The 26,264-nt window shown below is 38.3% G+C and overlaps 1 protein-coding gene across 1 annotated transcript; it reads left to right on the top strand.

Moving 5' to 3' along the window:
• Window positions 1–243: 243 nt before the first annotated feature.
• Window positions 244–25,862, top strand: ZBTB25 (zinc finger and BTB domain containing 25). The gene is given in 4 exon segments (XM_081290004.1): window positions 244–682; window positions 20,437–20,616; window positions 24,398–25,470; window positions 25,473–25,862. Coding segments are annotated over 3 exon segments (1,305 nt in total). The 5' UTR covers window positions 244–682; window positions 20,437–20,443; the 3' UTR covers window positions 25,532–25,862.
• Window positions 25,863–26,264: the final 402 nt, after the last annotated feature.

The following is a 26,264-nucleotide window of genomic DNA, read 5'->3' as shown; positions in this document are numbered from 1 at the left end:
GGCGGGCGCACACGTACGCACGCAAGCACGCACACCCGGCCCCGTCGTCGCTGGTTCCCCAGAAACTAGGCGCACGATCACGTGGGCCCATCGCGCGGCGGCCGACGCGGGAAGCCGCGCGAGAGCCCGGGCACCGGGTGCGTGAGCCGGCGCTGCCGCGTGCAGTGCGCGGCGCGGAGCCCGCCCCTCCCGCATAGAGAAGCCAGCCCGCCGCCGCGGCGGCGTCTGGGTAAGCGTCGCGGCCCAGCCCCTGTAGGCTGCTCTGGGTTCAGTCCCTCCCGCCGCTAGCCACTGGGGCTGTGGCTGCAGCTGCATCGGCCGTGAGACAGATGCAAGTAGCTGGGGAGAGGGGTGTTTTTGATCTATTTGAGATGTCATTCGGGGCGCAGGAGGAAAATGGCAACCTTGAATGAGCGCTGGGTGGATGACCAGAGCTGCCCTTTGGTGCCACGGCTGGGGCCTGACGCAGTCGGGTGTGGCGCGCGGTCACGCCGCGCAGGCCTGGAACCCTCCCTGCTGAGGGCCTGGGTGCGACCCCGCGCCAGAAGCCGCGATACTCATGACGAGTCTCCCCCTCCCGCCCCCGCCTCCCGCAACTGGGCCCACCCATCTTACAAGCGGGAAGGTCTGCAGGTGCAGCTGCGCGGACGCAGCGGCCAATATCTCCTCCCCATCCCAGTTTGTGAGTACCCAGTTTCAAGGACAGAAAGCTAGGTCCCTAATCCCAATAATTTCTCTCTCTCTCTCTTTAAAATGTTTACGTCATTCTAAGCAAATTCAGTTTTTCTCTTTGAAGTTGGCCCCATCTTATCAGCGCCTCCCTAGCACTTACTTGGAGAAATCAAGTGCTAATCAATTCCTTGGGCAGCGAGCAGCGCTGTACCTAGAACCTGGCAGTAGCTAACGTGTTTTATAAGTTAACGTTTGTATTTCCCTGCAAGAGGTTAAATTTGGTATTCTTCTCTTTAGACTCAAGTCCTTTTGGCAGAACTGTTGATTCACTCAGGATTCTGTCAAGTATGTGAAGGACATTTCATAATCTCAAACGTTTGAGCTGAGAGAAGCCTTACATAAAACTCAGTTCCGGGCTTCAGTAGTAGAGCGCCTGTCTACCATGCACGAGGCTCTGGGTTCCATCCCCAGTACAGCAAAATAAGAAAACAAAAACCACATATTTACAAGGACACCAAGCCTAAAGGGCATGGTGTTTCTCGATCTGCTTGATCTAGGGCCTCCATCTCTCAGCTGGAGTTCATAGTTGCAGACATCTCGGACATTGCATCCTCCACCATGCCAGGACTGCTGTGCCAGTTTAACCCGCTCTGTATGTATCAACCAAAGGAGATTACACTTGGCTTGTACGATTTCTCAGGTGTATTGAGAAATCAGTCTTGGCCAGTATGTGATGGCTCTGCAGTAGGGAGATAGCACTGTTTCTAGGCGGGTTAGGCAGCAGGTGATGCTTTGGGGCCAAAAGCCCATTCTCCCTCCCAATACCTCCCACCAAAACCAAACAACAACAAAACCCTTTAGCTCTATTCTCTGCAAGAACTACAACATTGTGGCATGGGTTGGTTTTTAGGTTTGGGCATCAAAGCCTCTAGGAGTCTGAATGTGTTAGTTAAGGATAAACTATTAATCCATTATGGGACAGAATACTAATGACATGAAATAAGTTAGTTCTGATGACTGGGATGAAACCAAGAGGCAACAAAACATCAAGGGATGGTTAACAAGAAAGTTGGAAGGGACCTCACCTTACCTGCTGTATCTTTTTGCTCAGTCCTATCCTGAATGTCTTTTTTGGATATAGCTGAGATGGATCCTGCTCAAGTTAGGTTTATTGAGTACATTTAGTGGGTCAGGTCCCATACCAGCCGCTTTCATAGATGAATTCTGAATTCTTCCCAAGAAGAAGAAAATACTGTCTCCATGTTATAAATGAGGAAATGGGCTCAGAGAGATTTACCTATGATGATAAAGTCATTTACGGAGGAATTTCAATCTAGATCCCTTATCTTCCAAGTCTAGTCTGTACTCTTTTGCATTATATGTTGCTCCCAATTCAAGCCAGGAAGGGGATGAGAGAATCGCCTGTGGCTGATTTATTGGCGCCTGTGGTTGCCCATAGAGGCCAAGCAGGACTTTCAGCTGCCCTCTATGCCTCAGAAAGTGGAGCTATGTGCTTCTACCCTATCTCCTGAGGGGAATGCAAAGGAGCCAGGCTGTCTAGCTGGGGAGGAGGGGCCCAAGTGTCTTGGTCATAAAATAATTCTGGTCAGGGCTATGCTGGGAAATATTGCATAATGCCCTCCCTACCACTGAACCAAAGTGATTTATTTACTATGGTCCGTAGGTGGTGCTTGACCAACTTGTCCATCTTAGTAATAACAGACCAGAAAGAGTTGGGGTCTTAAATGACTGCAGATTCCCCCCCCCCCCATCTTGTTTTAAAAAAGCAGTGCAGGTGCTCTTATCTAGATAAATTATAAAGTACTTCTATACTACTTCTGTGCTCCCTTTCTGTTTTATTCACAGAGCATGTGAATATCAGTCCTTTGAGAGGAGAGATCTAACAAAACTACTGCTCCAGTTTATAGTGACCAGTATAAGCTATGGAGTGAGACCTGCTAGTTGTTTTGTTTGTTTGTTTGTTTTGTTTTTTAACTTTTTTTTTTATGTGGTGGTGCTGAGGATGGAACCCGGTGCTTCACACATGCTAAGCAAGCGCTTTACCACTGAACATCAACCCCAGCCCAAGACCTGCCTTTTTTGATCTCCATGTTGTACTACTTGCTAGTTATGTATCCTAAGTTTAAATTTTTTCCTCATCTCTAAAATGGAAATGAAAATAATAAACATTAGTCACAGGGTTAAGAGAGAGACCGGGGAGCACTAACATACAGCCTTACGTATAGTAGTATAGTAATAGTAGCTGTGGGAAGTAATCTGGATAGTATTTATTCTTCCTAGAAAAGGAAGGATGTTGCTTCTTAAACCTGCTTAGGGGGGCTGGGGATGTGGCTCAAGCGGTAGCGCACTTGCCTGGCATGCGTGCGGCCCAGGTTCGATCCTCAGCACCACATACAAACAAAGATGTTGTGTCTGCTGAAAAACTAAAAAATAAATATTAAAATTCTCTCTCTCTCTCTTAAAAAAAGAAAAAACCTGCTTAGGGAGAGTGGAGGAAGAAGTGGTGTTAGAAGCAAGCAGTTTCAGGATTATTAATTGATTTTACTTACATTCTGCTTTCCTTTTTTATTAGGAATTTCATTTTTTTTCTTTATTTGGAGGAAAAGTATTTATAGTGTTAAGTCAGTTATTTTTGAAATTTTTCTAATTCAGTTTTTCCCTAGTTACAAATCAATTATACATGGATGTTTTATTTCTTCTGGAAAACTCTAGGCAATAGTAGCAAAGAATTTCATGGTTATGTGGATTATATGTTCATGGAACTGTAATTCCTTGGCAAAGAAAGTTGTTTCACTTATATTTAGAAGTTATAATCACTCTTGTCTGTACTGTATTCCAGGTCTATACTAGCATTGTCCTTTTCAACTTTCTCTGATTCTTTGAGGAACTTTTTTTTTTTCCCTGTCAGAAATTCAGTTTTTATGTTTTTTTTTTTTTTCCTTTTCTTTTTAATGGACTAAAAAGAATCTTTTTCTTCACAGGGTTCTGATTTTTTTTTTTTTTTTTTTGTAAAGGTCCATTAGCAGTTTGTACTCACTGCTGTTAGCATTGTTGTTGGCCTAATGCTGTGGCTTATCAGGCATCCCACAATGTTGTTTAGATGGGGGTTAGAGGTGGAGAAGCCTGGCTGTGTCTGCCAACTGGCAGGAGGCCCCAAACTGACATTTGCCCATTCTGTTAAAGGTTTCTAGAGAATAACTGCTGTTTCTTTATCATCAACAATGTCTATTTCTCCTAACATTCTCTGTGGATTTCATAAGCCAATATCAAGAATTTATGCAGAATTTCGTCAAACATTTTCAGATTTGAAATTTCTGTATCATTTTTAGATATTATGAAAGTAAATATAACGGAATATGAGAAATTTCTAGTGTTTTTTTTTCCCCCTTCTTGATACGGGAAAGCTACATCCCCAACCCTTTTTGTTTTTTGTTTTGGGGCAGGGTCTTGCTGAATTGCTGAGGCTAATGTCAAACTTGCATCTTCCTGCTTCAGCCTCCCAAGGCTCTGTGTGCACCAAGCCTGGTTTTCTAAATACTTCTTTTTTTTTTAAAGATATCAGAAAATAATGTATTCTTCCTCTTTCCCATCCCTAATCACCTTACTAGTTTTAGAGCCTTTTGTTTCTTATTTTGGCCAATTTTTAAAAAAAGTTGCAACTGGAATTATGGTTCATTTAATATACACAATATCATTCCCATACTTTAAACATAAGATTGCTACTTATAAGTAACTAGTATAAAATTGTTCCATTTTACTTAGTTTGAATTAATCCAGAGTTACTATAATCTAGAAAGTAAATAAGATTTTGTTAGTCTCCTAAATAACATGTAATTTTAGAGTATGAAGTACTTCCTTGGTTCTGTGCTCTTCCAAGGCAATGGTTGTTAATTGTGGTGTCATATGAAAGATTCCTGGGAGCTTCTTTTAAAAGAAGGGACCTATGCCTCCACCCCCAGGAATTTTTTGGGTGGCCTGGGATGGGTCTCTGGCATTAGTCAACTTTACATAGAAAATTTTATAGTTAGTGATAACATCCATTTTTTCAGGATAAAATAGTTTCTAATTTCCATACCTTTTCTTTTGTTCAGTGCTGGGGATTGAACATGGCCTTGTGGGTGTTAAGCAAGCAGTATACCACTGAGCCACACCCCCAGCCCTATTCTTTGATTTTTCTGGGTAATCAAATGTCATACCTCTGCAATCATCTTAAAAGTTCTATTAAAAAGTTAAAATCGTTGTAGAAAGTATTTTGTCACGTAGCACTTGGAATATTTTGTTTTTACGTTTGTATTTATAGCCATAAGTAAGGAGCTCAAAAAAACTGCGAACATTTCTCTGCCAACTTTCTGTCTTCTTGTCTTAATGCTAATGGTAAAGTCTCAGTGATAGAGACCTACAGGAGAAGTAAGACTATTTTCTTTCAGAAATAGATGTCCTAATCCTTTTTTCCTTTCTTATTAAGGATTGTACAGCCTGGAGAAATAGGAGTTGTACGGTCTGGGATCTCATTCTGGCTACTATAGAGATGAGAGTGCAGTCTAACTAACAAAATATATTTTTCTAAATAGAAAAAATTAACATCAAGCCAACTTAAAAAAATATATATATATATATATGTTATAGATGGACACAATGCCTTTATTTATTTATTTATTGATTTTTATGTGGTGCTAAGGATACAGTCCAGTGCCTCATACATGCTAGGCAAGCGCTGTACCATTGAGCCACAACCTCAGCCCTCAAGTTAACTTTTAATTAAACAAATATATGGTATTAAACTTCCTTATCTTACTTAGTTTGAACTAATCCTGATTTAACTACAAAGTTTAGAAACTAAAAAAAGTTTTTATAGTCTCTTAAATATCATGTTAATCCTGTTATTTTATTACTTTGATAACAAAGCTTGATTTATTTATTTTTTTGCAGTACTGGAGGCTGAACCAAGGAGCACTTTACTGTTGAGCTACATCCCCATCCCTTTTTACTTTTTATCTTGAGAGAGGGTCTTGCTAAGTTGCTAAGGCTGGCCTCCAATTTGCGTTCCCCTGCCTTAACAAATCGCTGGGATTACAGGCATGGGCTGCTTTGTCCAGCATATAAAGCTTTAAAATGAAACACTCTTATTGTTTCTAGTATTTACAAATATAATAAAAGGATAACTTTTTTGCATCCTTTCTGCCATCTTAAAACTTCCACCAAAAATTCTTAAATGCAGCTTCTAAGATTTTTTGTTTGCTTGGGAAACTGATTATTTTGCATATCAGAAAGTAAAATGGATGACAAAGAAATGATGAACAAAGTCTATATAAAAAGCCTAGGGCTGGGGCTGGGGCTCAGCGGTAATGCACTTGCCTGGCATGTGTGAGGCACTGGGTTTGATTCTCAGCACCACATACAAATAATTGAAATAAAAGTTTATCAGCAACCAAAAATATTACTAAAAATAAAAAATGCCTGACTAGGATCATACATGATGTGCATGTCTGTAGTTCCAGCTATTTGGGAGGCTGAGGCAGGAGGGTTGAAATTGAAAATAAGCCTAGGATTTCATAAGGCCCTGTCTCAAAAGAAAAACTTAAAAAAGGGCTGGGGTAGAGTGCTTGCTCAGTATGCAATCTCCAATACAAAATGGAAAAAAACAAAACTCAGCTAGGGCTAGAGTATAAATCAGTGGTAGAGTACATCGAAGGGTGTATTAGAAAATATTGTAATAACTTTGCAGTGGATTGGCACTGTTGACTAGATATAAAATATGCTGCCTTAAAATATTAAATGTCTTTTATTATGCAAGCAAGCTTGTATGAACCTGTTATGTGTGTAAGGTATATGTATGTATATGTGTGTGTATCTTATCTTTTTAACAGTTCTGAATTTATTTCATTTTATAAACTTGGAGAATTTACCTCTGTTTGCAATTTGCAATTATATTTCAACATAATGGAAAGATCTGCTATCAATCTAAATGTTTTAAAGTTCTAGATGGGGGTTTGGAGAAAAGGCACTGGATTTAAAATGTCAGAACTTGAACTACCATTAGCCTTACTTAACAGCTAGTTTTCTGACTTTCCTGCCTTTTCTGATTTTAAAGTTTTTCAGTTAAAAATTGGAGCTGATAATACCTGTTCTACTACCTCATGGGATTTAAAAAAAAAAAAAAAGTGTAGGTTAGTAGTTCTCGAAGTGTAGTCCAAAGACCCTTGGTGATTCTGAAACCCTTTCATTGGATCTACAAGTATCTTCCTTTGGCAAGATTTTCAGTATACTTGAACCAAAACAACACACAGCAACCCATTGAATGCAGAAGCCAATAAGTTGCTTAGGTCATCATGAAGTTGCTGAGGCTGGCTTTGAACTTGTGATCCTCCTGCCTCAGTCTCCCAAGTCAGTGGAATCATAGGCATGTGCCATTGGACCCAGCTCCAGCTGTATTTTTTTTTTTGGTACTGAGGATTGAACCCAGGCGTGCTCAACCAGTGAGCCACATCCCCAGCCCTTTTTTGTATTTTATTTAGAGATGGGGTCTTGCTGAGTTGCTAAGTTCCTTGCTAAGTAGCTGAGGCTGGCTTTGAACTTGCAATCCTCTTGCCTCAGCCTCCTGAGCCACTGGGATTACAGGTATGCGCCACTGTACCCAGCTCATTTAAACATTTTATACTTTTCATTTCTTATTTTTTTTAAGTTGTAGGTGGACACAATATCTTCATTTTATTTATTTATTTTTATGTGGTGCTGAGGATCGAACTCAGTGCCTCACACATGTGAGGCAAATGCTCTACCATTGAACTACAACTCCAGCCCCTGTACTTTTAATTTCTAACATGGTAAATATGGATAAATATTATCCACATAAATAATATCTTCATAACCATTAGTCCCTTTTTTTTTAAAGTGTGTAAATATACGTTGAGATCAGAATTTTTAGAGCAGCTGATAAAGAGTAATGGCTAATTTGTTCCTGTTGGGACAGTTCTGCAGATTAAAAACTAAAAACTAGGGGAACCTTTTTTTTAATTACCAGATGACATTTAATAGTTACAAAAACGGGGGTAAAATTTGCAACTGGAAGAGGGAAATACCAGTGGGTAAGTTTACACTTTAATGAGTTTTAGCATGAGGGTAGGCTCCAGTTGGTGACACAAGGGGATAGCTAAAACTGGGGAAACAAACCTGTACTCTTGCTTAAGGAAGAGGCCAGAGTTCAGAATGTCGGTGTATCTGGAAAGTGAAGGAGAAATCCTAGAGAGGATATTGGGGTGGTGGAATCATAAATGCTGAATATAAACTTGCTGTATATATACTTGCTGTGTATATATTTTTTGCTGATTCAGGGTTGAATCTCTTGCCCATTCCTGATATGCACATGTATAGAATACCTTCCAAACAGCACACATAAGGCTAAAAAATCTAAACAGGTATTTTCAACTGTTACCCAACGTTGGGGAGGCCACACATGGAGTTTAGTTCCAACCAAGTTAATTGTCTACAAAAGTAGCACTCTTTGAGGAATGTGACAGATTCTGAGAATCTCTTGTATTCATCACAATTTTTAGCATATGATCTAAAATGACTACACATGGGAAAGAAAACAACAGGGAACCATCACCCTAATCAATGGACCCCCACAGCAACCCAAAGCTAGATTGCAGAGAAGATTTAAAACGGATATTATAACCATGGTTAAGGATATGAAGCTAAGTAAGGTTGTAAAAAATAGGAAATCTCAGCAGAGAAATAAGAAACTTCCAAAAAAGGAATGAAATGAAAATGTGAGACCTGAAAATACAGTATCTGAAATCTTAAAATCTCATTGAGTGGGCTGGGGTTGTGGCTCAGCTTGCCTGGCACACATGAGGCACTGGGTTTCATCCTTAGCACCACATATAAATAAATAAATGGTATTATGTCCATCTACAACAAATTTTTTTAATTAAAAAATTAATATAACACCTGTGAAATAAATCCTGTCATCTGTATTTTATGAGTGAAAACTGAGACCCAGAGTGCTGAGTATGTTGTTAAAAATCACAGTTTAGTAAGTTAGCCAAGCTGGAGTTTTAAACTGGCTTTCTAGAATCTAAGCTTTCACTACTGTGCTATTCTTCCTGCAGAATAAGTAACTGATCATGCTGTTCTCACTCAAACATCTTAGCTTATTGCAAACACAACTGGGGTAACTTATACTTATATTCAGTCTCCTCTGTGAACTGACCCCATCTTTCTTATTTCCTTTTGTTTGTTCTATGCCAAATGAATTCTTCTGTTACATAATTATTCATATACCTCTCAGTATTTTTTTTTTCTTTTTTGATACTGGGGATTGAACCTAGGGTACTTTTATCACTAAGCTATGTCCTCAGCCCTTTTTATTTTTTATTTTGATCTTAGGGCTCCCCTGAGTGGTCGGAGCCTGACCTTGAAATTGTGATCCTCCTGAGTCACTGGGATTAGAGGCATGTGCCACTGTGTTCAGCCTTCCCAGTAATTTTTATCATTATAATTATCATCATCATCATCATCATCATTATTTTCCCTATTTATGTAAGACCAGTTCTCGTGCCTTGTTTTCCATTAAGTTACCTGTACTTATCTCCCCCTCAAAGCATGTTCATAGCATGTTTTCTGAACTGTTCTGATGGCACCACTTAACGGTTTTTTTTTTTTTTTTTGTCTCCAGGTCTTGAACAGTACATGCTTTCAAATATTTTTTCTCTATTAGGCTTTTCTTTAAGAGTATTTGTTGAGTAAATTAAGAGTAATGAGTAAATGTTACTCGGACTATTAAACACAAGATATTTGTATGTGCGGCTTTTTAGTGTAGTATTCCTCATTTCCATATGGTTCAATAGTTCATTACATTAATGCATTTTATATATATATATATATATATATATATAGAGAGAGAGAGAGAGAGAGAGAGAGAGAGAGAGAGAGAGAGAGAGGGAGAGAGAGAGAACTGATGAAAATGTTTAGGATCTGAGGCTTTTTTTTTTTTTAAAGCAGTTTGTAAGGCTGGCTTAAGGTATTTCAATTTGAGACATTTCAATGATTTTCACATAATAAAATTTCTAATAGTGTTTTTTTGTGGGGGCAGTACTGGGGATTGAGTCACATCTCCAGCCCAATTTTGTATTTTATTTAGACTGGGTCTCACTGAGTTGCTTAGTGCCTCACGGTTGCTGAGGCTGGCTTTGAACTCTGGATCCTCCCATGCTGCTAGGATTACAGGAGTAAGCTACCGTGCCCGGCTCTAATAAAGATTTTTATTTGTTTATTTTTTTAAATCTCCCTGATGGTGTTTTGAAATTGGGAAAATGTGGGAAATACAAGTAGTGGTTTTTGGTGAAATAACTTCTTGGAACAGTACCTACAATTTAAATTTTTGTTTATATTTTAGAGGATTGAGTTAAACTTCTGTATTTTCTGTTACCTTGTTGATGCTTAAAGTGTTTTAAAAATGATATGCGGGCTGGGGGTATAGCTTAGTTGGTAGAATGCTTGCCTTGCGTGAATAAGGCCCTGGGTTCAATCCCCAGCACCACCAAAAAAAAAAAAAAAAAAAAAAGAGAGAGAGAGAGAGAGAGAAAGAAAGAAAAAGAAATGGCAAGGGTTAAGAGGTTTTGTTTTAATTGGGGGATAAATGGGCACATGTTTGAATAAATAGGGTTTAAAAGTAATGCCTAGTGTCACACACCTATAATCTCAACAATCTGGGAGACTGAGACATGAGGATCACAAATTTGAGCCCAGTTTCAGCAATTGAGCAATGTCCTAAGCAACGTTATGAGACCCTGTCTCAAAATAAAAAGGGTTGGGTATATAGCTCAGTGGTAAACTGCCCCTTAAATACCAAATAACCACCCCCCACACACCAAAAGTAATGCATGAATGTGGAGTCAAAAGAATCAAGTTACAGTATTCCTAAAGAACAATATTATTTATATAAAATTTTAAGACTTGCAAAGCAACAGTATACCTTGTTAAAGAATATATACCCTTAGAGTGGAAATGTGCAAGAGAGCTGTAAACACCAAGTTCAAGATCGTGGTTATCTTTAGAGGCAAGGAAGATGGGGGGACAGACTGAGGGAGAGATGCCAAGGAGTATCTACTGTGCTTGTGATATTTAGTTTATTTCTTATTTCTTTAATATTTAATTTTTAGTTGTAGTTGGACACAATATCTTTATTTTATTTATTTATTTATTTATTTATTTATTTATTTTTTTATACTTTATTTTTTTTTTTGAGAGAGAGAGAGAGAGAGAGAGAGAGAATTTTTAATATTTATTTTTTAGTTCTCGGCGGACACAACATCTTTGTTGGTATGTGGTGCTGAGGATCGAACCCGGGCCGCACGCATGCCAGGCGAGCGCGCTACCGCTTGAGCCACATCCCCAGCCCTATTTTATTTATTTTTATGTGGTGCTGAAGATCAAATCCAGGGCCTCGCACTTGCTAGGCATGCACTATACCGCTGAGCCACAACCCCAGTGCCCCCGTGATGTTTATTTTCTGTGTTTTGCAGTAGGTGGGTAGTTTTTTTCCCTCTGTATCTACTTGTCCATCTGAAATATATTATTTTAAGTTCAGATCTTATAGTTCCCTATCCATCCTTGACTTCCCCTACTCCTTAGTTTCTCTCCCAGAAGTAAACATCTTACTGGTTTCTTGGAACCTTCCCAGAGATGTGTAGTAGACATGTATAAAAGAAAAAATATTAAATCCTCTTACAGATAAAAAGCTGAATCAATACAGAGTTAAGTAAGTCATTTACACAAGGCCATAATGCTAATAAGTGTCAGAGGATTCAAACCCAATCTCTAGAGCTCAAATTTCTGGAGTCCAAACTTGTGTATAAATAAATATTTCTCCCACTTTTTCAAATAACCAGCAGCTGGTGAGGCTAAGGCAGGAGGATCACTAGTTCAAAGCAAGCTTCAGCAACAGCACGGTGCGAAGCAACTCAATGAGACCCTGTATCTAAATAAAATACAAAAAAGGGCTGGGGATGTGGCTCAGTGGTTGAGTGCCCCTGAGTTCAACCCCTTGTACCCCTCCCCACAAAAATAAATAAAATTACCATCCATTCCTTTTATACAAATAGTCTTCTGTATACATTTTACACTATGCTAGATTTTATTTTACTAATAAGAATAAGCATTAATTTTGCTGTATCACATCTGCTTAACCAGCAGAAAATTTGATTTTCTCTCTGATTCCTCTTTCCAAATACTCCCAAGGATTCATAGGGGTGTTTTTATGTGTAATCCTTGTGTTTTCTTGGCTCTTCCAGTTTGTAAACTCTGGGAGGTGGGGAGGAAGGAAATTTGGACTCTAGAGTTTGGGTTTGAATCTTCTGCTCTGCCATTTACTAGCAGTATGACCTTGGATAAGTGATTCAAGTCTGTTGATTTTTTTTTAATCTGTAGGAGGCATTTAGTATTATTTCTTTTAGAGTTGTATTAAGAATTAAATGAGTGGAAGGTGCCTAACACATAGAAAGCATGGTAAAATATCAGCTATTTTTATTATATTATTGATTATCAGCTGTCTACTGCTCAAACTATTGCCAGTCCCCAGACAGCTAATCCAGACCTCCACCATTGACCTCCTTTGACCTTGATCTATCTGGCTAGTGAGGAAACTTCATTCTCTTTTTCAGGATCTGCTCTTTCAAAGGGTGTTCTCTCAGTCATCTGGTGATGCCCTTTATAAGTTCCAGAACACTCTGCACAGCTAGAACAGAGAAGGTGGTGAAGAATATCCTTCCGCATGCCTAGAATGATGGCACTTCTGAATATCCTTATGCTCACAGTAGGCCTCTTGGCCAGAATTTTTCTTACAATTTCTTCCTTATGTAGGACTTTGTCCCTTGAGACTCATTTGTCTTATCCTGCCTTTCTTTTCTTCTTCTTCCTCCTCCTCCTTCTTCCTCCTCCTTCTCTTCCTCCTCCTTCTTCTCCTCTTTACCACTGAGTTACATCCCCAGCCTTTTTATTTTTTTTAATTATAGATGGACACAATACCTTTATTTATTTATTTTTATGTGGTGCTGAGGATCAAACCCAGTGCCTCACACATGCCAGACAAGTGTGCTACCACTGAGCCACAACCCCAGCCCCACTAACCCTTCTTTTGAGATGGGTTTTGTTAAGTTTCTTAGTGCCTAAGTTCCTGAGGTAGACCGAATACTTGCCATCCTTCTGCCTCAGCCATCTGAGTTTCTGGAATTATAGGCATGAGCTTCTGTACCTGACATCCATCCCTGCCTTTTCTTACCTTCAGGCATATATGCTTATCTGTTGGAGTCCAGTTGAGAAGAGATCAGGAGTTAGTTTCTTTCTCATGGGGCTCCTGGGCTCCCATGTAAATCAGGGAATGTGGCGTGACATCTTTAAGAGCTCCTAAACTTAGTGTTACTGATCATTCCCCACAAACATTTTAGGATAGGTGGGCAGCTATGTCCCGAGTGCCAGAGGATCCATAAGGAACAATGGCAGCTCTACCCCAGACAGTATTCCTTATGTTATTCACATTTATAGCTAACATTTTTTTTATTGGTTGTTCACAACATTACAAAGCTCTTGACATATCATATTTCATACATTAGATTGAAGTGGGTTATGAACCCCCAATTTTACCCCAAATGCAGATTGCAGAATCACGTCGGATACACATCCACAATTTTACATAATGCCCTATTAGTAATTGTTGTATTCTGCTACCTTTCCTATCCCCTACTATCCCCCCTCCCCTCCCCTCCCATCTTCTCTCTCTACCCCATCTACTGTAATTCATTTCTCTCCTTGTTTATTTTCCCATTCCCCTCACAACCTCTTATATGTAATTTTGTATAGCAATGAGGGTCTCCCTTCATTTCCATGCAATTTCCCTTTTCTCTCCCTTTCCCTCCCATCTCATGTCTCTGTTTAATGTTAATCTTTTCTTCCTACTCTTCCTCCCTGCTCTGTTCATAGTTGCTCTCATTATATCAAAGAAGACATTTGGTATTTGTTTTTTAGGGATTGGCTAACTTCACTAAGCATAATCTGCTCTAGTGCCATCCATTTCCCTGCAAATTCTATGATTTTGTCATTTTTTATTGCTGCATAGTACTCCATTGTGTATAGATGCCACATTTTTTTTATCCATTCATCTATTGAAGGGCATCTGGGTTGGTTCCACAGTCTAGCTATTGTGAATTGTGCTGCTATGAACATCGATGTGGCAGTATCCCTGTAGCATGCTCTTTTAAGGTCTTCAGGGAATAGTCCGAGAAGGGCAATAGCAGGGTCAAATGGTGGTTCCATTCCCAGCTTTCCCAGGAATCTCCAAACTGCTTTCCAAATTGGCCGCACCAATTTGCAGTCCCACCAGCAATGTACAAGTGTACCCTTTTCTCCACATCCTTGCCAGCACTTGTTGTTGTTTGACTTCATAGTGGCTGCCAATCTTACTGGAGTGAGATGGTATCTTAGGGTGGTTTTGATTTGCATTTCTCTGACTGCTAGAGATGGTGTGCATTTTTTCATGTACTTGTTGATTGATTGTATATCCTCCTCTGAGAAGTGTCTGTTCAGGTCCTTGGCCCATTTGTTGATTGGGTTATTTGTTATCTTATTGTCTAATTTTTTGAGTTCTTTGTATACTCTGGATATTAGGGCTCTATCTGAAGTGTGAGGAGTAAAAATTTGTTCCCAGGATGTAGGCTCCCTATTTACCTCTCTTATTGTTTCTCTTGCTGAGAAAAGACTTTTTAGTTTAAGTAAGTCCCATTTGTTGATTCTTGTTATTAACTCTTGTGCTATGGGTGTCCTATTAAGGAATTTGGAGCCCGACCCCACAATCTGTAGATCGGAGCCAACTTTTTCTTCTATCAGACGCAGAGTCTCTGATTTGATATCAAGCTCCTTGATCCATTTTGAGTTAACTTTTGTGCATGGCAAGAGAAAGGGATTCAGTTTCATTTTGTTGCATATGGATTTCCAGTTTTCCCAACACCATTTGTTGAAGATGCTATCCTTCCTCCATTGCATGCTTTTAGCCCCTTTATCAAATATAAGATAGTTGTAACTTTGTGGTTTAGTCTCTGTGTCCTCTATTCTATACCATTGGTCCACCCGCCTGTTTCGGTACCAGTACCATGCTGTTTTTGTCACTATTGCTCTGTAATATAGTTTGAAATCTGGTATCGCTATACCGCCTGATTCACACTTCCTGCTTAGAATTGCTTTTGCTATTCTGGGTCTTTTATTTTTCCATATGAATTTCATGATTGCTTTATCTATTTCTACAAGAAATGCCATTGGGATTTTGATTGGCATTGCATTAAACCTATAGAGAACTTTTGGTAATATCACCATTTTGATGATGTTAGTTCTGCCTATCCATGAACAGGGTATATTTTTCCATCTTCTAAGATCTTCTTCTACTTCTCTCTTTAGGGTTCTGTAGTTTTCATTGTATAAATCTTTCACCTCTTTTGTTAGGTTGATTCCCAAATATTTTTATTTTTTTTGAGGATATTGTGAATGGAGTGTTTTTCCTCATTTCCGTTTCAGAAGTTTTGTCACTGATATACAGAAATGCCTTTGATTTATGCGTGTTGATTTTATATCCTGCCACTTTGCTGAATTCATTTATTAGTTCTAGTAGTTTCTTTGTAGACCCTTTTGGGTCTTCTAGGTATAGAATCATGTCATCTGCAAATAGTGATAATTTAAGTTCTTCTTTTCCAATTTTTATGCCTTTAATTTCTTTCGTCTGTCTAATTGCTCTGGCCAGTGTTTCGGGAACTATATTGAATAGAAGTGGTGATAGAGGGCATCCCTGTCTTGTTCCGGATTTTAGAATGATGCTAGCCTGAGGCTTAGCATAGATAGCTTTTACAATGTCAAAGTAAGTTCCTGTTATCCCTAGTTTTTCTAATGTTTTGAACATAAAGGGATGCTGTACTTTGTCGAATGCTTTCTCTGCATCTATCGAGATGATCATATGGTTCTTATCTTTAAGTCTATTGATGTGGTGAATAACATTTATTGATTTCCATATGTTGAACCATCCTTGCATCCCAGGGATGAATCCTACTTGATCATGGTGCACAATTTTTTTGATGTGTTTTTGTATTCAATTCGCCAGAATTTTATTGAGGATTTTTGCATCTAGGTTCATTAGAGATATTGGTCTGTAGTTTTCTATCTTTGAGGTGTCTTTGTCTGGTTTCGGAATCAGGGTGATGTTGGCCTCATAGAATGAATTTGGAAGAGCTCCCTCTTTTTCTATTTCCTGAAATAACTTGAAAAGTATTGGTATTAATTCTTCTTTAAAGGTTTTGTAAAACTCCGCTGTATACCCATCTGGTCCTGGGCTTTTCTTGGTTGGTAGTCTTTTGATGGCTTCTTCAATTTCATCCATTGATATTGCTCTGTTCAAATTGTGTGTATCCTCCTGACTCAGTCTGGGCAAATCATATGACTTAAGAAATTTATCGATGTCTTCACTATCTTCTATTTTATTGGAATATAGGTTTTCAAAATAATTTCTAATTGTCTTCTGTATTTCTGTAGCATCTGTTGTGATATTGCCTTTTTCATCCCGTATGTTAGTAATTTGAGTTCTCTCTCTTCTTCTCTTCGTTAGCATGGCTAAAGGTCTGTTGATCTTATTTATTTTTTCGAAGAACCAACTTTTAGTTTTGTTAATTTTTTCAATAGTTTCTTTTGTTTCAATTTCATTGATTTCCGCTCTGATTTTAATTATTTCTTGCCTTCTGCTACATTTGCTGTTGTTTTGCTCTTCCTTTTCTAGGGCTTTGAGATGAAGTGTGAGCTCATTTATTTGTTGGTTTTTTCTTTTTTTGAGGAATGACCACCAGGCGATGAATTTTCCTCTTAAAACTGCTTTCATTGTGTCCCATAGATTCCGATATGTTGTGTCTGTATTTTCATTTATCTCTAAGAATTTTTTGATTTCCTCCTTTATGTCTTCTGTAACCCATTGATCATTCAGTAACATATTGTTCATTTTCCATGTGATGTAGGATTTTTCCTTCCTTCTTTTATCATTGATTTCCAGTTTCATTCCATTATGATCAGATAAAATGCATGGTATTATCTCCACCCCTTTATATTTACTGAGGGTTGCCCTATGGCATAATATATAGTCTATTTTTGAGAAGGATCCATGTGCTGCTGAGAAAAAAGTATATCCATTTGATGATGGTTGATATATTCTATATATGTCAGTTAAGTCTAGGTTATTGATTGTGATATTGAGTTCTATAGTTTCTTTATTCAACTTTTGTTTGGAGGATCTGTCCCATGGTGAGAGAGGTGTGTTGAAGTCACCCATAATTATCGTGTTGTGGTCTATTTGATTCTTGAACTTGAGGAGAATTTGTTTTATGAATGTCGCAGCACCATTATTTGGTGTATAAATATTGATAATTGTTATGTCTTGTTGGTGAATGGTTCCTTTTAACAGTATATAATGACCTTCTTTATCCCTTTTGATTAACTTAGTCTTGAAGTCGATTTTATTCGATATGAGGATGGCCATCCCTGCTTGCTTACGAGGACCGTGTGCGTGGTATATTTTTTCCCATCCTTTCACCTTCAGCCTGTGTATGTCTTTTCCAATCAGATGTGTCTCCTGGAGGCAGCATATTGTTGGATTTGTTTTTTTAATCCATGATACCAGCCTGTGTCTCTTTATTGGAGAGTTTAAGCCATTAACATTCAGAGTTACTATTGATATATGGTTTGTACTTCCATCCATGTTTGATTATTTATCCTTTTTTTAAAAAATTTAGTTTGTTTCTCCATGATTATCCTTCCCCTAGCCCTCTGTCTTTACCGAGGCACTTCCTATTGATGGTTTTGGTTATTGTTTTTCATTTCTTCCTCGTGTAGTGTTTTGCTCAAAATGCTTTGCAATGCTGGTTTTCTGGCTGCAAATTCTTTTAACTTTTGTTTATCATGAAAGATTTTTATTTCGTTGTCATACCTGAAGCTTAATTTTGCTGGATACAGAATTCTTGGTTGGCATCCATTTTCTTTCAGTGTTTGAAATACATTGTTCCATGACCTTCTTGCTTTCAGTGTCTGTGATGAAAAATCAGTTGTTAACCTTATTGGTTTACCCCTGAATGTAATCTGTCTCCTTTCTCTTGTAGCTTTTAATATTTTCTCTTTGTTCTGTATATTGGATATCTTCATAACAATGTGTCTTGGCGTTGGTCTACTGTGATTTTGTGTGCTCGGTGTCCTGTATGCATCTTCAATTTGTATATCTGTTTCCTTTTTTATTTCTGGAAAGTTTTCTGTAATTATTTCATTCAGCAGGTTACTCATTCCCTTGGTTTGAATCTCTGTACCTTCTTCTGTCCCAATGACTCGTAAGTTTGGTTTTTTTATGTTATCCCATAACTCTTGGATGTTTTTCTCGTGATTTTTTACCAGCCTTTCTGAGTTTGCTAGACTCTTTTCAAGATGGTATATTTTGTCTTCATTATCTGACGTTCTGGCTTCTACTTGCTCCACTCTGTTAGTGATACTCTCAATTGAGTTTTTAATTTGGTTTATCGTTTCCTTCATTTCTAGAATTATTGTTTGATTATTTTTTATAATCTCTATCTCCTGATAAAGATGCTTAATTTCTTCTTTTATCTGTTTATGTAATTCATTCTCAATGTGTTCTTTCGCTGCTTGAATTTGCTGTCTTGTATCCTCTTTAAGGTTCCATTCCATCTGTCTAAGGTGTTCCTTGAGTTCTTTATATGACCATTTTTCTGATGACTCTAGGTCCTCCTGAATATTTAGGCCGTCCTGCATTGTTTGTACTCCTTTTCTTCCTTGCTTTTTGAAGCTGCTCATGTTACTTCTTGTTCTGTTTGACTGCTGAGTTACTGTTTACTCCTATAAATTTATTTGATGCTTGGGAGGAAAGGTATTAGAAGGGAAGGGAAGAAGTCACTAAAGAGAATGAGAGTAAGCAGGTAGAATTCAAGGAAGGGGGGATAAGAGAAATGAAAAGACAAAAGAAGAAAAAAATAGGAAATAAAAAAAGAAAAAAAAATTAAAAAAAATAATTAAAAAAAATTAAAATTAAAATTAGAAGAAAAAAAATTTTAAAAATTGTAAAAAAAAAATTTAAAAAATGACAAGAAAGAAAAAATGAAAATGAAAGAAAAACCCAAATCAAAAAAAAGAGAAAAGAAAAAAAAGAAAAAAAACTAATAAATGCAGTCTTAGAGTTTGATTAACTTCTCTTCCAGTAGGTGGCGCTGTGCCCACCAGGCCAAGTTTCTCCTGTTAATACGCGGGAACCAATCACTGTACAGCAGCTCCTCCCAGACTGGGCGAGTCTCCAATCCTGAGTGCCTTGGGCCTCCTCTTGTGTCTAGTCACTTCCCACTTTTCCTCTAGCCAGGCCCCTCTCACGGGTGCCGCTCACCACAATACTGGCTACACGCCAGGTCTGCTGCTCCCGGGAGCCCTGTTTTCATGAACGACTGGGCACACACTTCCAGTTTGCCATTCCCTCAGACCCTAAGTTTGTAGAGCTTGGGGCTGAGAATCCTCAGTGAATTTTACTTGCCCTCCGGTAGCCACGCCCCCGGTAGCTGGTACAAGAGGCCTCAGCAGTCAGCCCTGGTGGGAGCGGTAGTTCCGGGTCGCGGGTCCCACGCCACCTCTGATTCCCTCGGGCTGGCTATCACGCTCACGGGACAGCTGGGAGGGGCCCTTAAGGTTTCCCCGATGTGTGGAGAGGGAAGGCTAGGGAATTACACACCCGTAGCCGCAGGTTTCAATGAAGTTATCTCCTCCGCCGCAGTCTGATGATGTCAGTTCTCTGCCATGGTGGTGTCTCTTGCAAATGGTGACAGTTCGTTTCCCTTTGCCGGGTGACCAATGCAACTGGTGGGTCCTTACTGTCTCTCCCAAGCCCCGTTTCAAACCTGTGGCCACTACCTATGAAGGCTCGCTAGGCATTTACCTCCGTAGGATGAGAAGGGCTGACCAGTTGTTTCAGCCGGATGGATTAGTGCTGAGTCACAGCTGTTTGTCTGTGGGAAGCAGGCGAACGGGAGCTTGAATTGAGCCGATCCGGGCTCAGTGTGTGTTCTGAGAGGCCCAGACTGTTCGCCCCAGATCCACGTCAGCTCAGCATTGCCTAGTGATCCTGAGCAAACAGATTTAGGTTGTTTACGACTCCCTATGCCCGCACAGCTGAAGAGGTCAGAGACTTGATCTCTCCTCGCCCGCCGCCACGTTGGAATCCCCTTATAGCTAACATTTGTATAGCAGTATCTATTGCAACATGATTTTCATGTAAGTTAGCTCATTTAACTCTGAGGCAGGGATAAGTATCTCATTTCCATTTTTCCATTGAGGAAACTGAGCATTAGAAACATTATGGTTGCATAGATAGAAAAGAACAGAACTTCCTTTTGCTCATGCGTCATTCATATCAAGCTACCGTCTTATAAGGTGATCAAGGGCCTTGTTTACTGTTCAACAGATATCAGTTATCATAATGGAGGAAATTAATATTAGCAAGGTTTGGGGTGAAATTAACAGGATTGAAAATCTATGATTTCATTTATATTTAGGAATCCTTGCTGCTCTGTAGGTTTGTGTCAACTGTAAACAGTTTTTATAACATATATATATACACACACACACACACACACACACACACACACATACAAACATATATTTTTATATTGCTCTTTTTCTCAGAGCCACAATGGATACTGCTAGCCATAGCCTTGTCCTTCTGCAGCAGCTGAACATGCAGCGAGAATTTGGTTTTCTATGTGATTGCACAGTTGCTATTGGAGATGTTTACTTCAAAGCCCATAGAGCAGTGCTTGCTGCTTTTTCTAACTATTTCAAGATGATATTTATTCACCAAACAAGGTAAGGATGTGTTTTTGTATATTGGAAGAAGATTATGTATATTTCTCACATTACAATATTGAAAAAAGTATGTCTTATACTATCATTTTGTGTGCTATCATTATAGTGAGACCCCCCTTTTTCTTGGTACTGGATCATCATGTATTATCTATCATTTTATCAGTATACTATCATTATACTCAATTATACATTTTTATCTAAATGTTCATTCATTCAAATATATTAAGCAATTTTATAATTGTCTTATATATCAGTAATTAAACTCAATATGTAATAGATCTGTGGTGGAAGGTCAGAATGAAATTATAACTTAAATGTATTGAAGGCTTATCCCATATTCAAGTGCTAAATCTTATAATGTAATTCTACAGTTACCCCTATATTAGAGAAAAGAAGCAAATTGAGTTGGTAAGATCGAGTTGCCCAGCCAGGATTATATAGCTAATATGTTAGACTCAGGTGCAGATCTATCTGAAGCTAAAGGTCTATGCTCTCTTTCGAAAAAATATTTTTAGTTATAGACGGATATAATAACTTATTTAACTTATTTTTTTATGTGGTGCTGAGGATTGAACCCAGTGCCTCACATGTGCTAGGCAAGCACTGTACCACTGAGCCATAAGCCCTGCTCAGGTCTTTGCTCTTAATCATTGAGTTGTTGATTTCTATTTCATGATACTTTCATAGCAAGATTTTGGTGTCATAATTCTACCTACCATGAACTCCATATTACAATTCAAAGGTCTTTTGTTTAAAATATTTTTTCAAAGACTTCCTTTGTGTTTTTTGAATTTATATACAAGACAAATTTAGATATTCAGATTCCGGGGTTGAGGGATACTGGGGATTGAACTCAGAAGTGCTTCACCACTAAGCCACATCCTAGTGGGTTTTTTTTTTTTTTTTTTTTTTTTTTTTTTTGAGAAGGGGTCTCACTAAATTGCTTATGGCCTTGATAAATGCTGAGACTGGCCTCAAACTTGCATCACCTTGCCTCACCCTTCCAAGTCACTGGGATTACAGGCATGCACCACTGTACCCAATTTAGATATTCAAATTTGAAGCTCTGAATAGAGAGTAATTTTAGTCCATTCTAGATTAAAAGTGATTCAGCAGTCTGTTTTTCTTTAAAGAACCTTACATAAATACTTAGGAATCCAACCTCAATTATACATTTGTATCTAAATGTTCATTCATTCAAATATATATTAATTATTTGTTGATGTGTTGGCACAGGCCTATAATCTCAATGACTCAAGAGACTGAGGTAGGATTTGAGGCCAGCTTCAACAACTTAGTGAGACCTTGTCTCTAAATGAAATAAAAAGCTCTCGAGATGTAGCTAAGTGGGTACCACTGTATTCAATCTCTAATACCAAAAACAAAAAGCAAAAAAACCAAGCCTGCATGTTATGTATATTAAGTACCTATGTGCCAGGCACTTAACTAGACCCCAGTAAGTGACGTTATACGCCCTGCCCTCAAGAAATTCGTAGTCTTGAAAAAAAATAGTCCTATAGATAATGCATGTAAAACAAATTATTACAATGTAATTTACTTCTCTATACCTCTCTTCTGTCTTGCCTGTAAAGTTTTAGAATAGAATGATCACCCCCTAGGGTATTTGAGGAGATTAAATAGATCAATATAGATTAAAATGCTTAAAACAAGAGCTTTGTTGTTACTAATAATACAATGTCTATCATAGAAGAGTGTACAAGGTAAAATAGTATTTCAGCAGCTGTATTGTGAAGAGACTTTACAGAGGTCCTAAATCTTGAAAGATCAGGAGTTATTCAGATAGAGAGGCATATAAGAAGGTATGTAGCAGATAGAAGGGGGAAAAAACAGCATGAAAACATATATATATACACACACACACATACATATACACACACATACATTCACATATATGTATATGTGTGTGTATATATGTATATACATATGAACATTCAGACATTCTGAGTAGATCAGAATGATTGGAATGCATGGCACAATAGGGAGAGCAAGTTTGAGTGTAGAACAAGTAATAGGCAGCTTTTTCTGCCAGTCTAAGGAGTTTCTTCTCTGACCTAAGTGTCACAGTAGATTGCTTTCACTGCTTCAGAAGTGGCACTTTGTCTTCAGTCTCCTGAGAGCCATGAATTGGTTCAGCCCCTGTTGTGTGCCAGGTACAATGCTAAACTGAACCTAGGAATTATGAAGGTTGCAGACCTGCTCTGTATTGAGCAACTAAAGAAGCCCCTCAGTTAATAGAGTTCTTAACTGGTATTTAAAAAAAAAAAAACTTGCCACAGGCCATGTCATTGGGTAGCTAGGTCAGAACAAAGAATGAAGACCAAGAGAGGAAGAGGGAATCCTGAGATATCAGGACTAAAGAAATATATTGCAAGCATACTGACACCCAGTGCATTCTGATGCATTGACAGTGAGCTTCTGCTTCCGAAAGGTAAGTCCATTGACTGATTTCCATTTTCCCTTCATATTCAACAGTTTCCCTTAGGTTGTCTCTTTTCCAACTTTATAGGGATTTTCTGATCTCTTTTTTACTGTTATTTCCGTCTATTAACTAAATTCTAGATTCATATCTAAGAATCAGGTTTAGGGTTACCTTAATTAAAGTTTTCCAGAATTGTACCTATGTTCATTTGAGATTTAAAAAATAGAATATTAATGTATTTTGGAAGCCAAAATAAGGTTAACATAATTTACATTTTAAATATTACCAATTTCAATAGACTTTTTTAAATTTTAAAATATTATTATTGTGCATGGAGATGGTACATATCACTTCTATGTGTATGTATACCACCATTTTAACCATTTTTAATTAAACAATTCAGTGGTAGTAAATACATTCACAATGTTGTACAATCATCACTGCTATTTACAAAACTTTTTCATCACCCTATAAACAGCTTGTTGTAACTTCCAATTTCTGTGTTTCAATTTGCCTATTCTAGGTATTTCATGTAAGTGGCATCATATAATAGTAGTCTTTTTGAGTCTGGCTAATATTACTTAACATAACATTATTCCTTTATATGGCCGAATAATCTGTTGTAAGTATAAAGCTGCATTTTGTTTATCTATTCATCTTTTGATGAGCACTTCAATTGTTTACACCTTTTGGCTACACTGAATAATGCTGCAGTGAACATTGGCATGCAGGTATCTGAGTCCCTATGTCAGTTCTCTTGGTTATATACTCAATAGACTGTTAAATTCCTTAAGAACAGAACATCTGGGCTGCGGATGTGGCTCAAGTGGTAGCGCGATTGCCTGGCATGTGTGCGGCCCGGGTTCGATCCTCAGCACCACATACAAAACAAAGATGTTGTGATCACCAAAAACTAAAAAATAAATATTAAAAATTCTCTCTCTCTCTCTCTCTCTCTTAAAAAAAAAAAAAAAAAAAAGAACAGAACATCTATCTTACTCTTCATTTTTCTACCTCCTGGCATCTAGTGTAGTATTTATCACTTAAGAGTCACTGATTAATGTCCAACTAATCAGAGTATCTGTCTGCATTTCCTAATTTTAGCCAGTAGATGAAATATATGAAGGCTTATTGTTAGACCATAAAATTGGTGTAAAAGGAAGTGTAAGCTTTTGTTGTAGTGTTTTATCAAGACAGATTGCTAAATTAATTTATACTTCGTAAGAAGAAACTGCTTTAGACTAAGATTGCTGTTAACTGAAAGGCCAACTAGGTTGTGTTTTCAATTTGCATGGTTCTCTCTCTCTCTCTCTCTCTCTCTCTCTCTCTCTCTCTCAACAGTGAATGCATAAAAATTCAACCAACTGACATTCAACCTGACATATTCAGCTATTTGTTACATATTATGTACACCGGGAAAGGGCCAAAACAGATTGTGGATCATAGTCGTTTGGAGGAAGGGATTCGATTTCTTCATGCCGACTACCTTTCTCACATTGCAACTGAAATGAATCAAGTGTTCTCACCAGAGACTGTGCAGTCCTCAAACTTGTACGGCATTCAGATTTCAACAACCCAAAAAACAACTGTGAAACAAGGGCTGGAGGTCAAGGAAACTCCTTCCAATAACAATGGAAACAGAGCTGCTGTCCAGGGTGACCACCCTCAGTTGCAGCTGTCTCTTGCTATTGGGCTTGATGATGGCACTGCAGACCAGCAGAGAGTTCATCCTGCTGCCCAGGCCTTGGAAGAGCACCAGAAACCCCCAGTGTCCATCAAGCAGGAGAGATGTGATCCAGAATCTGTGATCCCCCAGAGCCACCCCTCACCCTCATCAGAGGTAACAGGTCTCTCTTTTACAGAAAACAGTGTCAAAATACATTTATGCCATTACTGTGGGGAACGTTTTGATTCCCGTAGTAACTTAAGACAACATCTCCATACCCATGTGTCTGGATCCCTTCCATTTGGTGTCCCTGCTTCCATTCTGGAAAGTAATGATCTTGGAGAAGTACATCCACTTAATGAAAATAGCGAGGTTCTTGAATGCCACAGGCTCAGTTCCTTTATTGTCAAGGAGAATGAGCAGCAGCCTGAACACTCAAATCGTGATACCTCAGAGCCTTTGCAGATTAGTCAAGTATCTTTGATCTCCAAAGATACAGAGCCAGTAGAATTAAACTGTAATTTTTCTTTTTCAAGGAAAAGAAAAATCAGTTGTACCATCTGTGGTCATAAATTTCTTAGAAAGAGTCAATTGCTGGAACACATGTATACACACAAAGGTAAATCTTACAGATATAACCGATGCCAAAGGTTTGGTAATGCATTGGCCCAGAGATTTCAGCCATACTGTGACAACTGGTCTGATGTACCTGTGAAAAGTTCTTGCTTATCACAAGAACACTTGGACTTGCTTGTGCCTTAGAGTCAGAGCTCACACAAGAAAATGTTGACACTATCCTTGTTGAATAGCAACTCCTCCTACAGAATTTTTATACCAATCCTGAAAAAAAAAATTAATGTGGTATTTTTTGTTTATGAATTATTTTCCTTCTCAAGTGCTTGACTTTTTTTGTAATCCAGTTTTTAAGGTTGTATATATTAGGTTTTACAAGACATATTAGTACATGCCTATTAAAATGTAACCTTCGGTTAATCCTATGAACTTCTCATAAATTAAATCTCAGTTTAGAAATCAGAAATCAGTGTGGAAATTTATAGAAACTTAGAATCTAAGTTTTTCCAGGTTTCAGAATCATTAAAATAGAATAGAATATGAAATCTGTTTTAAAGAATATTCTAGGGGGTGCTGGGGATGTGGCTCAAGCGGTAGCGCGCTCGCCTCAAATGCGTGCAGCCCGGGTTCAATCCTCAGCACCACATACCAACAAAGATGTTGTGTCCGCCGAGAACTAAAAAATAAATATTAAAAATTCTCTCTCTCTCTCTCTCTCTCTCTCTCTCTCTCTCTCTCTCCTCTCTTACTCTCTCTTAAAAAAAAAGAAAAAGAAAAGAATTAAGTGTTTAAGAAAAAAAAAGAATATTCTAGGGGCTGGGGATATAGCTCATTGGTAGAGTGCTTGCCTAACATGTGCAAGGCCCTAGGTTCAATCCCCAGCACTGCTAAAAATAATATTCTAAACTATCATTCATGGCTTATGTTTCATATGAATTTAGTCCCTTTGAGGATTATTTTAAAATATTT

Source organism: Spermophilus citellus (genome assembly GCF_964194105.1).
Source record: "Spermophilus citellus genome assembly, chromosome: 4".
NCBI classification, from domain to species: Eukaryota; Metazoa; Chordata; class Mammalia; order Rodentia; family Sciuridae; genus Spermophilus; species Spermophilus citellus.
This window is presented reverse-complemented; position numbering and strand designations above follow the sequence as displayed.